This window comes from Corvus hawaiiensis, chromosome 17, assembly GCF_020740725.1.
Source record: "Corvus hawaiiensis isolate bCorHaw1 chromosome 17, bCorHaw1.pri.cur, whole genome shotgun sequence".
NCBI classification, from domain to species: Eukaryota; Metazoa; Chordata; class Aves; order Passeriformes; family Corvidae; genus Corvus; species Corvus hawaiiensis.
In genome coordinates this window covers 7,504,612-7,518,434 of record NC_063229.1, presented here as the reverse complement: position 1 = coordinate 7,518,434, position 13,823 = coordinate 7,504,612, and the positions used below count along the sequence as shown (strand labels likewise).

At 46.8% G+C, this 13,823-nt stretch overlaps 1 protein-coding gene across 1 annotated transcript in view; it reads right to left on the bottom strand.

The window, feature by feature from the left end:
* Positions 1-13,823, bottom strand: part of RIMS4 (regulating synaptic membrane exocytosis 4) — a 55,463-nt gene that overhangs the window by 8,978 nt on the left and 32,662 nt on the right. Inside the window, exons 3-5 of the mRNA XM_048321629.1 lie at positions 1,894-2,006; positions 1,148-1,249; positions 750-889 (exon numbers count right to left, since the gene is read on the bottom strand). Of these exons, the coding sequence (XP_048177586.1) occupies positions 750-889; positions 1,148-1,249; positions 1,894-2,006 (355 nt within the window). The remainder of the gene's footprint in view (positions 1-749; positions 890-1,147; positions 1,250-1,893; positions 2,007-13,823) is intronic.

Here is a 13,823-nt window from a genome sequence, read left to right as displayed (position 1 = left end):
GCAGCAGGTAAGGAAACCCATGCAAGGCAAGAGCAGACCAAACCAGGTCCCACTCCATCTCAGTCATAAATGTGCAGTCTTGTTGCATCAGGGGAAAATGCTTTTAATCAAGGTAAGGGGGATAGAAGTCACCAAAGAAGAGGGTCCAGCAGGTTAGCTGGCAATTCGTATGCCAGTGGAGGTAAACAATAGAAACTCATGGATTATTGCAAACAGATTTTAGCCAGGCTTTATTGGATGGAAATGATTTTGATATGATTTAACAATGCAAATCACTCTTTGCTCTGGGAACATAGGTACAGAGTTAAAAATATGAGTATGGCAGAAAACATATGGCAGTAAAGAGGTAGAAAAGGGCAGGATATGTGACTGGGTGATGGCAAAGCAGAGTGCCCAGAATGTGCATAAACACAGAAGACAAACCATGCTGCAAGACCGTTCAGCATGTATAGGTACCACCTATCTCCTAACCGGGTAGGAAAAAAGGAATTAAAAAAATAAAATCCAGCCTTTTCTGGATAGGCATTTATGGTACCTGGCAGGGTGTCAAATAATCATCAGCTTGAGTATAAAAAAAACCAAACCAGATTCCTTTCCATTTGCTACGTTCAGATCGAGTGCATTTGGTTCGATTGAAAACATTTGCTTTTTCTCATCTATGTTAATTAACCAGCACAACAGGACTTGGCACCTTCCAGTACGAGATGTGGAAGAAAGTGAGGGGCAGACCTGAGACTTGCTCATCTTACCTGTAATACTTTGCCCTGGGGACTCTCAGCAAACAGTAACACCTGATTGTACAAAGGGTCTAACGACTTGCGAGCCACTTTTGTCTTCTTTTTCGCAATGCACACGCCATTCTCTAGCAGGTAAGCTTTGATGTAAGCAGCTGCAAAAAAAGAAACACGGTCAAATATGAAGAAAATCTTCATGCTCACTTTAGAAAAGACAGAGTGCCATGTCTCAGGTGTATCTAAAGAAGGCAGTTACAGCAGGGAAAAGATCTGCCCAAGCAGCCTTGTTTTCAGTACTGTGCACAGGCTGCTTAGTCCTGCTGAAGCCAAGCAAAATTCAAATTTTCCCTGTTCACAAGCATTGTCGGAGGCTGGGGCTCAGGGAAGCACTTCAGGAGATCAAAGCATGCTACCTGGCAGTGTTTTGGAGCCGGGTTTTGGTGTCAGTCCTCGAGCCTGAATGATATCCACTTCAAGCTGCCCATTTCGCTCTTGCAAGCCAATCTCCACATCCCCTAAAGCAAAATGTCAAAATATACAGAAGACATTCAAAACAATATATCCTTGCGTTACTAAAATGTTAAAAGAACAATCTTCATGTCCCTCCTGCACAAAGTGTAACAAACTGCATGTGCCTGATTTTCTCCTGTGCTACTCTGCAGCAGCTCCACAGTGATTTCAAGCCACATTTTCAAAAGCAAACTCGACTAGGAGCCCTCTAATATGGCTTTGGTGGCTCAGTCTCCTACTCTTTGTGGCAGCAAGCCTCTCATCTCTCCCAAATGGAAGAACTTAGGATTGCAGGCCGCTTTGGAAAATGCAATTGTGGTGGACCATAACAAAATTCTTACTGAATTTTGGGCCTGAGAGAGAAAGAAAAAACCCAAGATGAAGAAGATGCATTTTCAGGATTTTAGCTGCATTTTACTCAGTCCGTGCCTTACAGAGCCGAGGGAGAAAAGCACAAAGCTGCTGCTCTCCTCGTAATGCCACATTTGCTGCAGTCAGCAAAACCTTTCAGCCAAGCTCACTCAATTTAACAGAGAAATGGAGCAGGACAGTGTTAGATCAGCAGATGCTGGACAGATTATTAGGTGGCTTATAGGAGCTGTCTGTTCAAGACTCAGTTAAAGCCACCCAATTCCTTTGTGTTCCTTACCCATCGAGGTGGTGGCCAAGGTCTGACGGCCAACAAACTGTGCAGGGCCCATGCTCCCCAGGAAGTCACTAAACTGCCCAGCAGATGCCAGATGGACTCCACTGAAATTCAAGCTGCAAAAGAAAATTGTTTTGGCAAGTGGTTAATTTGCATTTAAAAGCAACCCAATAACTAAAGAACCATATTTAATGTATCTTCGAAATGAATGACATCTAGAAAAGCCTTTTCTCGAGAAAAACTTGCTGATTTCCACACACTTTAGTTATATGGAATCCATTTAAAATCTCTTTCCTCATCTGAAAAACCCCAATAATGGCTGCAGTCACCAGCTGGTCAATATTTGTTTAGCTATAACTAATTTTCTCTAAGGAAAATCTCTGCCATCTCAGGATCACATCTAGCTTGTCACCTCTTCAGATAACAGATTCCTAGAATAACTTACAGGATCTCTCTTGGTAGCCCATCCCTTCCCTGTCCTCATTTCTAGGGAGGAAATAATGCATCTAGAGCAGTAGTTAAAAGTGAGATGAGGAGGGCAAGCATCAATCCCCTTGGGACTCAATCCCCTATTTATTTATCACACACACACACACAGAGCAATATATCTCCTTTTTGATCAGAGGATCCCATTTCCTACTGCTCAACACCAGAAGCATCCACCCTGTCCACTCTGGTTTTCATATCTGCTTCCATGACTGTAGTCACAAAGAGGATCTGAATATGGGTGGCAAGGCTAATAGGAAAACATCCTCAAACAGCAGCAGCGCCTCTGCCACAGTCACCACAGCAAAACAAAAGCTGTTGAGAGGACAGAGCCTTCTAATCTAATCGCCAGGCACTGAGGCTGGCCCATGGCACAGCTACAGGTGCTGGTCACTGCACTTGTAGCAACACAAAAGCATCAAACTCTGTGGTACACTGATACAAATCAAGATTTACCCAGTTGTACCCTGATTTACGCAGCTATTTTGGAGGTTGTGGAAGAACTTGCTGCAAATGATAAGGAGGAGGCTCGAGGCCAGCATTTGACACCTACATTTGTCCCACAGGCATCTGCCAAGCCACGACACAGCTGCTGAGACACACGTCAGGAGCTCTGTGCCGGGATACCCACGCTGCCGCACCGGGTGTCGCTCCCTGCCTGCTGCGTGCCGAAGTCAGGCACATTCACAAACCTCCTCCACTTCTCCAGGCGTCCTTGGAGGGGGGCAATTACCCAAGTAACGATGCAGCCCCCTGCTCCCCAAACCCACTTCTCACAAAGGATGCTGTCAGGAGGCTGCACGTTGGGTACAAGTGACGGCAGAGAGGAGCCCGGCCTGCGGGGTGGGCTGGGGACTGCAGGCTCTCACACAGCTGAGTCAGCCACAAAGACTCGGTGATGCCCCCCTGCAAGCTAGTTACATTTAAAAGACATTAAAAAGAAAAGAAATTCTTTTCAAACCCCATTCAACCAGCAGCGTGTTAATTTCAGGTTGGGATTTCAGCTCTCATTAGCTATTTGCAGACCTGCTCTCAGCCCCATGGGAATATTTATTTATTCTGACAGGGAAGGAGGATGCCAGCACACTCCCCTCAGCATCTTGCCACACGTGGGACTGAAGAGGATAGGTCACTAGCACAGGTTCATGGGGTGAGCCAGCTCCCTGTTACAGGGGCACTGCATTAAATGGCCTGACTTTTCCATGAAATACTGCACCTCCCCTCTACATTGATGACCTGTCTCTTTGAGAAACCTGGTTATTGCTGCTACACAGGGAGAGCTGCTGAGCCATCAGCATGAAAAAACCTGCCCTTGAGCTCTTTACGAATGTCACCTTTGTGAAAAGGGATGAGGGAGTCTCGGTATCCCAGGTGACAGGCTTGGGAGGGGCTCTGCTTGGGTGTATTTTCCTCAGTTCAGTGGTTTTTTTCACCCTGCATCCACTGTTTGCACCAACACTCCAGGTGATATTTTGAGATACAACAGAAACAGCGCCATTTATTTGGCATTCATTGCAGAGAAGGCTTAACATTTTTCTCAGTTTCCGGTGTCACCAACTCCTCAGCAGCACAAGGTGCATCCCCAATGTCCAGGGCCACACTCTGCTCCCTGTGGGTACACAATTCCTAACCCACCACCCATCTGGCATCTGTCGGCCCCACCGGGACAGCCTCTGGGATCCAGAGGTGCTGGATTTGTGGCTTGGCTCCCAAGGATAAACCGTGCACAGAGAGAGACAGCCCCAGGGCTGGAAAATCTGCAGGGACATGGGATGAGGGAAGCAGAGGAAGAGGGAGCCTGGAGCCAGACCAGCTTTATCAGGCTCGTGATTTGCCCATACAAGGAGGGAAGAAGTGAGTCCTGGTGCACATGAGGACCAGTGAGACTCCGTGACCCTGCTGGCTCAGGCATTTTGGGCTGCACGCAGAGAGTCAAAAAAGGATGAAAAGTAGTGCCTAGAGAACTCAAAATAGTGCAGGAAAAAGGAGGCCTGACAGACAAAGACACAAGATTCAGCAGGAGATGAATGGACCATCAGCCAGAAGGTAAATGTTTTCTTTATTCTCTTCAACTCATGGAAGACAAATGGGCCAAACTCGGGTCTCGCTCCTGCCCTGGGGAGCGTGTGACCTGAATGAGCACGTAAATAACAATCTGGCATGACAACTCACAGCCGTTCAGGGAAATGTTCACTGCTGTGCTCAGAACAGATGCTTGGGCTAATTAGCAAGATGGTAAGGACCAGGACAGAGGAGGGGAAGCCCAGGACTGAGCGAAGCTGAGGGCTGTGAGAGTTCACAGCACACCCAGAACCAGGTCTTGAAGCAATTCCTCTCTAGGGGGATGTCCAGCCATGTTACTGCAGAGGGGCCACAAAGGTGGGAGAAAACCACCCACAGAAACTTCATGTGCTGCAGGACAGCAAGGAAGAGAAACCCCTCTGGCCCCTAAATACTCAATTCACTAAAACAGTTCCTCTTGCCTGCCAGGGAGAGAATCACATCAAAGGCTGATACCAAGTATTCCTCTGCACTTTATAACTGTGTGGAGAGAAGCCACCTGTGCTCTCACACCAGCCCACCCCTCCTCTGGTCTAGCAGGAGGTGTCCCTGCCCACGGCAGTGGGACTGGAACCAGATGGTATTTAAGGTCCCTTCCAAGGCATTCTTGTGATGCTATGAATGCTGCTAGCTCAGGCTCTGCCCAGCAGCTGAGGCAGCTCAGGAGACAGTAAAAGCACCTGCTAACAGAGCAGCTGATGCTGCAGCCTGCATCAGTGATATAGAGGAAAACAGCAGGAGAGCATGAAGGACAACCTTAAAAGGCACAAGAATAAGAGCTGTTGGCCTAAAGGTGAACTGGTGAAATGGCAACTGGAAGTGTTTACAGCAAAGCAAAGGCTGCTGTTACCCTCTGTAAATTCGAAGCCAGAGGGCTCTAGATGACCTTGAAATGATGAATGCTCTGCAGTGCAAACTACAGCGAGAGGGCAGGACACTGCTGGAGGAACACCCGGGCTGGGCCACCAGCACAGACCCTCGCAAGGAGGGCAGCGGAGCTGCTGCTTGAATGAAGCTCCTGCTGCTTCATAACACCAAGGCTGATCCCAAGGGGAATGGCAAAGCTCACTTAGAAACACAGGCCAAGGTCAAGACTCCATCAGTCTGGATAACAGCCCCAGTTAATGGGTTTACTAGCACTATATGAAACTCAGTATTAGATTAGACAGTTAATGTTCCCCACTGTTGTTATATTTGACTGGGAAGGGAAGACATAGGGAATTAATTCTATAATAGATTATGCCATTAACTGGGAGAACTGGCTGCTACGTTGCACAGAGGCTGACCTTTTGCAGCGCTGCTTTATTAGACATTAGAAGCAGCAGCTCTAAATCTTGGTTTTGACCAATTCCTGGACATATATTTGGGTATTGCCAATAACCCTGGAATGGAAACAATTTCTGTCTGGAAAAATCATAAGCTACCTCCAAGAAAGCCATTGCTTCTCCCTTGAGGGGAGAGAGAAGGGGAAAAAAAACCTGCAGAAATTTAGTATGAATGTGAATTAAAAGCAGCAGGAACCATTTAGCAGAATAGACTAAACTTCAGATGCTCAAATCCAGCTTGGTGAGCTGTCTGTCAAATGCTCAGAGAGAAGGTGGGATTGTGAGGTGGGGGCACATGTACGGTGAGATTGGTGGGACAGACCTTCCCCATTCACTCACTCGTTTTTCCTGCAGCTAAAGCAGGGAGGAAAAGACCTCCAGGGAGCACTGTAACTTCTTTCAACTCTTTAAATGCAACCCTGATGCTCCCAAGAGCCCTTCCCTGCTGCTCTGGAGCATGCTGCAGGCTCAGCAGACTTTTCCTGCCTGTCCTCTGCAGATACTGAGCTGTTTTGACCTGCCCTTGATCCAGAAACCAGCTCTCCAGCACACACTGGATGTGCTGGAGACAGGCTCCTGAAGGCATCTGCCGCAGATGACAGTGGTGTCTCCACCCTGGGTGACAGCCAGCAGATGTTTCATACACACTGGAGCCATCCTGGAAAGCCCTTCCCCTCCCACTGCCCAACATGCCTCTCCCTTAAGGGGAACAATCACTACAACCTGGTTATCACCAATATGAGATGTCTTTTTTTTTACTGCATCTAAAGAGAAATGTTAAAAATAGCCAGAGGAATAAAGAGGGAGTGTTTTGCAGCTGACTTGCAAATAGCAGCTGTCAGAGCCAGCAGGGCCCTGTGACAGGACCATCTCATGCTGTAAAGAACTGCACACAGACAAGATTAACAGGTGACTCTTGTCAGCCTTTTGTCTAAAGGGCACAAATCCTCCACTGAGTGAGGGCAGCACAGCCTTTGAACAGCAAAGCGAAATTAATTATCTCTTCTCTGGCCCTTTGCTTTCACTAATCATGATTTACAGGCTCTGCTTTGCCATAGCCAAATGGGAATTATTTTAACAGAGTTAAAGATTATGGGTTTGCTGTGGAATTGGTCATAAGCTGAATGCAACTCTATTGACCAGAAGGCAGAGGGAGAGCACAGGGAGGTCAGCGATGCCTCCAGGGTGTCAAGGACAAACGAAGGACATTCTGCTGGAGGATGCTCAGACCATGGTCCTTAGCTGTAGGTAAGGAGGCAGAGCAGGGACAGCAGAAAGATGACACTGGGTACTACTGACCCTGGGATCTCTGAGCCCACCAATGCAGCAGAAACCTGGACGAACATTAACACTGTCTGCACAGGTAGCAGCTCCCGCCATGGCTCAGCACAGGCTGCAAACACCATTCCAGCCAGATGCATAAAATAGCCATTTCTATGCCCGAACCGTCCCTGGCACAACAGCCAGCAGGCAGGGCAGCAGGGACACACCTCGGGACAGACAGCAGGGAGCGAGGGGACAGCCACGAGAGGGAGACAAGACCCCACAGCAGCGCTGGCAGCAGCGCCCGGCAGCAGCTCTCACGAGCAATCTCCATGCAGAGCAGGTACCAACCACCACCCTGGCTTTATGACACAGATGACCGAGCCCACAAACCACTTTTGTCTTTTGTGACACGTTTATATGCAGAATAAAACTGGCTGTGTGTACGGACTGGGGAACGAGGCCGGAGAGCTGCGCTGAAGAAAAGGACCTGGGGGTCCTGGTTGATGGGAAGTTGAACATGAGGCAGCCAGGAGGGCCAACCATGTCCTGGGGTGCATCAAGCACAGCATCAACAGCAAGGGAAGGGATTGTCCTGCTCTGTCCTGCACTGGTGCAGCCTCACCTCGAGTCCTGGGAGCAGTTTTGACACAACAATATAAAAAAAGACATTGAGCTATTAGAGAGTGTTCAAAGGAGCCCGTGAGGATGGAAATGGGACTGGAGGGCAAGCTTATGAGACACACTTGAAGTAACTTGGTTTGTTCATCCTGGAGGAGACTGAGGGGGGACTTCATTGTGGTTTTTAACATCCTCATGAGAGGAAGCAGAGGGGCAGGTACTGATCTCTTCACTGTTGTGACCAGTGACACGACCTGAGGAAATGGTATAAAGCTGAGTCAGGGGAGGTTTAGATTGGATATTAGAAAAAGGTTCTTTACCCAGAGGGTGGTCAGGCACTAGAACAGGCTCCCGTGGGCAGTGGTCACAGCAATGATCCTGTCTGAGTTCAAGAAGCACTTAAACAACGCTCTCAGGCACAGGGTAGGATTCTGGGGGTGTCCTATGCAGGGCCAGGAGTTGGACTTGAGGATTCTGGTGGGTCCCTTCCAACTCAGAATATTCCACAATTCTATGGATCTTAGAAACTGTGTGCTCAAACTGAGGCTGAAACTGCCCAGACCTTCTTCTTTTAAACACAACATTCCTAATCCTGATTATCTAGGAAATCTGTGCACCCTCTGAAGACTGTGTTCCTGTGCTGCACACTGTAGGTCAGGGCATATGAAATCTGTCCTCTGTAGAGTAATTTAAGAGTGGTTTAAAGGCTCTTTGCCAGCTGCTTGCTTCTCTGCTCTTTCAAGGTATCAGCATTTCCTGACCTACCCCTTGCAAAGATCTGTGTCCTTCCCCTCTGTGTGCACCATGCAGTCGCTTCCTTCATGGTGCAGCAGCTGCTCCTTATATATGACTGGATGGAGAACCAGTTTTTCAGAGTTTGCTTGTAAACTGATCAGGATTTGAATGCCTACATGGACAACACTGATTTCAATGCAAAATGCTACAAAGAAAATGCAGAGCAGCTGTGCTGATCCCTCTCTCACAGCATATGTGGCTCTGCTCAGCCTCTTCCGCACTCCCGCCCACTGGTGGCTACAGATTAGCATGCAGCGTGCAAAGGCAGACACATTTAGGGAAAATGTATCATTAATTTCTTTTCCTGTCCGTGCGGAGTTTGTCTGACCTCTTTTCTAAATCTATTTTTAAATTGCTTCTGGGACTGTGTATGCCAGGTATCCCATTATGCTGTTGCGAGCATTTGCAGAATCAGCTTGTCACAGTATTGTAAAACTCGCAGGAAATATGGTCAAAATGCATCTCCACAGGTCAGCCAGTCCACACCCAGGTCCCAAGGCTTATTTACACCATCCATGACAGCCGCTTTTCTAATCTGTTCTTAAAATCATTCCCTGAGAATTTATTCTGGTGCATTGTTTTACTTTTCCTTCCAAATCTTTTTCCAGTCCTTCCTCTTTACACATCAGTCCTGAACATTATTTGTGAATTATCAGTTTGAAAAACAGACCACATATGCCCTTTCTTTTCTTCTTGATACCATACGTTTTTACTTTATCTTACAAGATTTTGAGACTGGTCTTGACTGTACTAACTTGTAACACTTGCTGCTGTGTCTGTGCAGAAGCAATACCGAGTGAGGCATTCATCTGCTCCCTTCACAGGCTAGGTGTAAGACCCTTTTGCCCAGAAGCTCTCTCAAGAGAATTTTGTGTCCTCCCCCTTGGACCAAATCCCCATTCCTGTCTCCCTGTTTCACAAGTTGCACACCTTGACTCCCACGGAGCTCCACTGCTCCACTGCCGTGGCTTCAGCGAGGTGGGACGGTGGTGAGGCCAGACAGCTTCAACACAGCCACCCCCTGACACACCCAGACAACAGCTATTTTCAAAAGATAACATTTTGTCTTGTTCTTTTCATGGATTCATTTATACTATCCACACAAACACCTATTTGCCATCATCTCAAGTCTCCAGAGGTGATACATTCTTAAAGAGCTGTTCCACTGTGTCTGGTATGTGCATGGGATGCATCTGGGCCCAGGGCTCAGAAATTATTGTTCTGTTCTTGTAAATAAAAAAGACTTTTTTTTTTTGTCCTCTCATGGCACAAACTTGCAATTAATAAGCAAGTTGCCTAAACACAGCCATGCATCTCAGTGGTTTGACTTGCACAGCTGAACTAACAGATACACCACACATCTACATCTAACACGGAACTGAAGTGTCCAGCTCTATCTTTAAAAAACAGGGACAGCAACACATTCCTTCAGCCAGGAGAAATGGGGAGGGGGAAGTCTCCTCTGAGACTGATAACATATTTGACAGTTATTTTATTTGAGCATTAAAAAAAACCCATCAGAACTCCAATTTCAGGGAGCAGTAATGTTCTGTGTAACAATCACACTCATCCATATTGCATGTTGAAGTCTTCTAGATTGCAGCTCACAGGCAGGAGCCAAGCAGCTATCTATCAGCTAAGGAGGAAGGCAGAATTTGCCCATGACCATTACCCCATCTTTCAAATATTTATCGTGTGCACAAGGAATGTGCATCCAACTGCACTGTCCAGGGACTGGGCACACAGCCCCTTAACCTGTCAAAGTCGATGTGAATGCTGCAGGAGCCTTCACTTTGGCTGGGAAGGTTTTCCATGAACATCTATCCCTGCAGGACCCAAACTCACCCTAAGCCCACCAACAGCACACCTCTCCTCTGCCAGGCAAGATCTCAAACTCTGCCTCTCAACAAGCTCTGTTTCTCTCTGGGCCACTCCACTTTCTGTAACATTTTTAGCACTGTGACGTGCTGTCTTATGTGCTGTAACACATTGTACTCCGCTCGCGTATCCGATTCCTTCTGCTGTATGAATTCTGCCACTGAAACAGTGCTATAAAAACTATGCAGCGAATTCTGTACAAAGACCTCCCCCATTCCATTCTCCACCTTGCCAGGCTAGCTCCATTTTTAGCAGTCACTAGTCATCTCAGATGCACTGAATAAAAGATAGCTACCTGTCTTCAGTGAGCAATTCTGTCTGTTCCCAAGAGGTTGCTGAAGGTGGGATTCACTGTATTTCCTGCTGTAACTACAGCTCTCAAGGTCACACCCTTTCCAAGCTGTGCTGGTCAAGCTTTGCCAGCACAAAATGATGTGCTGTTGCTGAACAGGCTGAGGAATTTCTCGAGGTATTACAGAAATAATCTTCATGCCTTTCCTGGTTTCCATCTCAAAAGACACTGATTTCTTACAGCCTGAACTGATATTAACAACATGTTTCATTACATTTTTTTAAAGGACTCAGATAAAAAGAGGCCTGAAGATAATCTGTTATAAAAGAGTCTAGAAGTCTCCTGGCTTTGAAAGTCAAAAAAGAAACATTCAGTGAATAGCTGCAGTGTGAATGGGGCATTCAGGAACCAAGTCTTTTGGTCATTCTTGAATGACGAGGGATACTTTTTGCTGAAGGAAAAATGAATTTTCATGTGGCCATGTGGTCACAACCCAGGCCAGTATTTTCTCCTGCTTCCTATTAATTATTGCTCCACAGTAAAGCAGAGAAGGGCAGGCAGCTCCCCCAGCCTAAGCCCCAGTGTTGGCTCACACCAGCCCAGTGGGAGACCTGGTACCAGAGACAGAAGGAAGCCGAGAGGTGCAAGATGCCCGTGCTGGTGGCACTGGTGCCAGGCTGTGTCCTGCCTCCTGCCATGGGCACAACACAGCCTTCAGGCAGAGCACAGGTGGCACTGCACTCACCATGGAGAAGAGAGGTGAGACAGCCAACAACAAGACGCTTCCTTGCCGGACCTGCACACTCCTCTCAGATAATACGAGAGCAATCCTTCAAGTCTTTGTTAGTCACCACCTGCTGTGTTTTTCTAAGGTAAAAATCACCTGAGCTCTCCAGAACTTAATCATCCCAGCAGCAGCCAGCAAGAACAAAAACGCTATGAGTACCACTCACTAGGCACTGTGGCAGCTAGCAGGCTTTTGTTCCACGTCCATTTTTATCTTTCTGCTCCATTTTCAGGAAGAAAAGTGTTTGGCAGGAACAAGTTACATGCAAGTCCAGAATCTACTGCTTTCTGAATGCTGTACATGGTCTCGTGCAGCTGCAGCAAAACCCAGCCAAAACAAGATGTAGATCGTGCAAGAGCCAGGATGGAGCTGAGATTCTGCTGAATCTCACAGGGTTGTTTGTGACTTATTCCTATATTCGGAATAGTATCCTTGCAGCAATCCTGCTGTCCTGAGACTACCCCATAGGCACTTACTACAGTGGATAACTGTTCTCTCAAGCAGATTTTTAAGTATATACATAGAAGAAAATATTCACTGCTGTAGAGATTTGTAACCAGTGCTAAGATTGTTCCAGATTAATTATGAATGGAAACATCTGTGAAAGCATAACCAGCCTGGCTGTAGCAGATCTGTTCTCCAATGACAGGGGAACGATGGACAACAAGGTTAGAGAGCACATCACTTCCATGCCCTGTTTGAGGGCAGACTGTAGCCATAAAGATCCCCCCAAAAAGGGAACAAAACTGTGGCAGTGCTGCTTGAGATCTACAGAGATGAAAAAGAGCAAGACCCTGAAGTGAAAGATCACTCCAAAATAGCAGGTAAGTCCTAGAAAGTGTAAGAAAAACATAGTCTAAGAGCCAGTCTGTTGTAAAGAACAACTCAGCAGACACAGCAAGGGCTTGACAGATGGTGTCCCATGTCCTCCCTGCAGCACACAACCCAGCCTGGCTTCAGCACCTGGATTCACAAGGCTTGGTGCCTGCATGGGGTGGAGAGCATGAGGGAATGAAACCTGGACATGGGAATGACTGAAAGCAGTTTTGTTCAAAGTAAATATCTACTTCTCCTTCTACAAAGTTTCACATTGAGCTTTAGTATATTAATTTCCTAACTAGTGCACAACCACTGTGCAACAGAAAACCTGGATAAGAACGTTGGAGGACTTTTTGTCTGGCAAAAACTTACATGAAGCAGTGTGTTGACACTGTCAGCATTTACTGGCATGCTGTATGAGCTTAAATTCCAGAAGATGCATCATTTAGCCCAGCTGGTCTCCAGTATACTTCATCTTCAGGTAAAGGGAGTATTTTGCTGAAAGAAGGCCTAGCATACCTCAGAGGTATACCCCTGCATAATATGCCTCTCCATGAAAAAAAACCCTGGATTTTATGCACTCTGGTGTTCACACGAAAGCAGCATTGCTCAAAATCATGCACTTCAGAATATTCTTTGCCTGTGATACCTTGCACTAGCACAGAGCAGCTGTGGCAGCTGCCACCAGCTCACTGCAACAAACATGAAAAAGCAGTCAGTGAGCAACTCTCTGTAAAAACAGTTTGTATGGCTGAGGGAAAGTATTTAAGCCTGCTGCAGCAAAGTTTCACCAAATCTTTGATCGCTTCAGTGTGCCACCTTTGGAAGTTATCCTTAAATTGATAAGGATTATAAAAACACATGGAATTTGAGAAACAAGCCCTCTTGGAAGATGAGGTTTTCAATCCATCTTCTTCCAGGCGCGAACACATCAAAGGGATGCACGGGTGGAAAGAATTAGAACAGCCTCGCCTTGCTGAAAACCAGGGGTTTGACAGTCACTGGTGAAAACTCTCTGACCTGGGAGTATCTGCACCAGTCACAAACCCAGCTTTTATTAGAAAGAAAATCAACTCGCCACAGCTAACAGAGACATATGAATCTTCATTTTTCCTCCCTGGGAAGACAGCTACAGCAAACAAGAGAGGTCAAGAGAAATCTGATTTAGGAGAACACATTTCTGTTCCTCAAAGCTATTCCCCAAACAATTCCATTCTTTGCTGCAGGAAAAGAAAGCAGAGAAACTCCCCTCCCACCACGTTTTAAGAGAACTGAGCTCTCTTAGTTCTTTGTACTCCCAGCCCTGTTTGCTTATCATTTGTGGCTCAGGCAGATAGCTGCAATTCCCATTGGGTTCCCAGAAGAGATTAATTATCCCACCTAGGAACAAAGCATCCAGGAACCACTTAATCACACTTTTCAGAGAAGAAACTACCCCATCCCTGGCTGAGGTGCTCGCAAGGATGTTCTGGCAGCATTCAAGGTTGGAATACCAAATGTTAGGCTTGTTCTAATAAAGACACTTGGATTCCAAGACAGGCTTTTCCTTTCTCTGTCGAGCTGATAGCTACATGTCACCTGCCTTCAGGGTGAGACAGCACTTGCA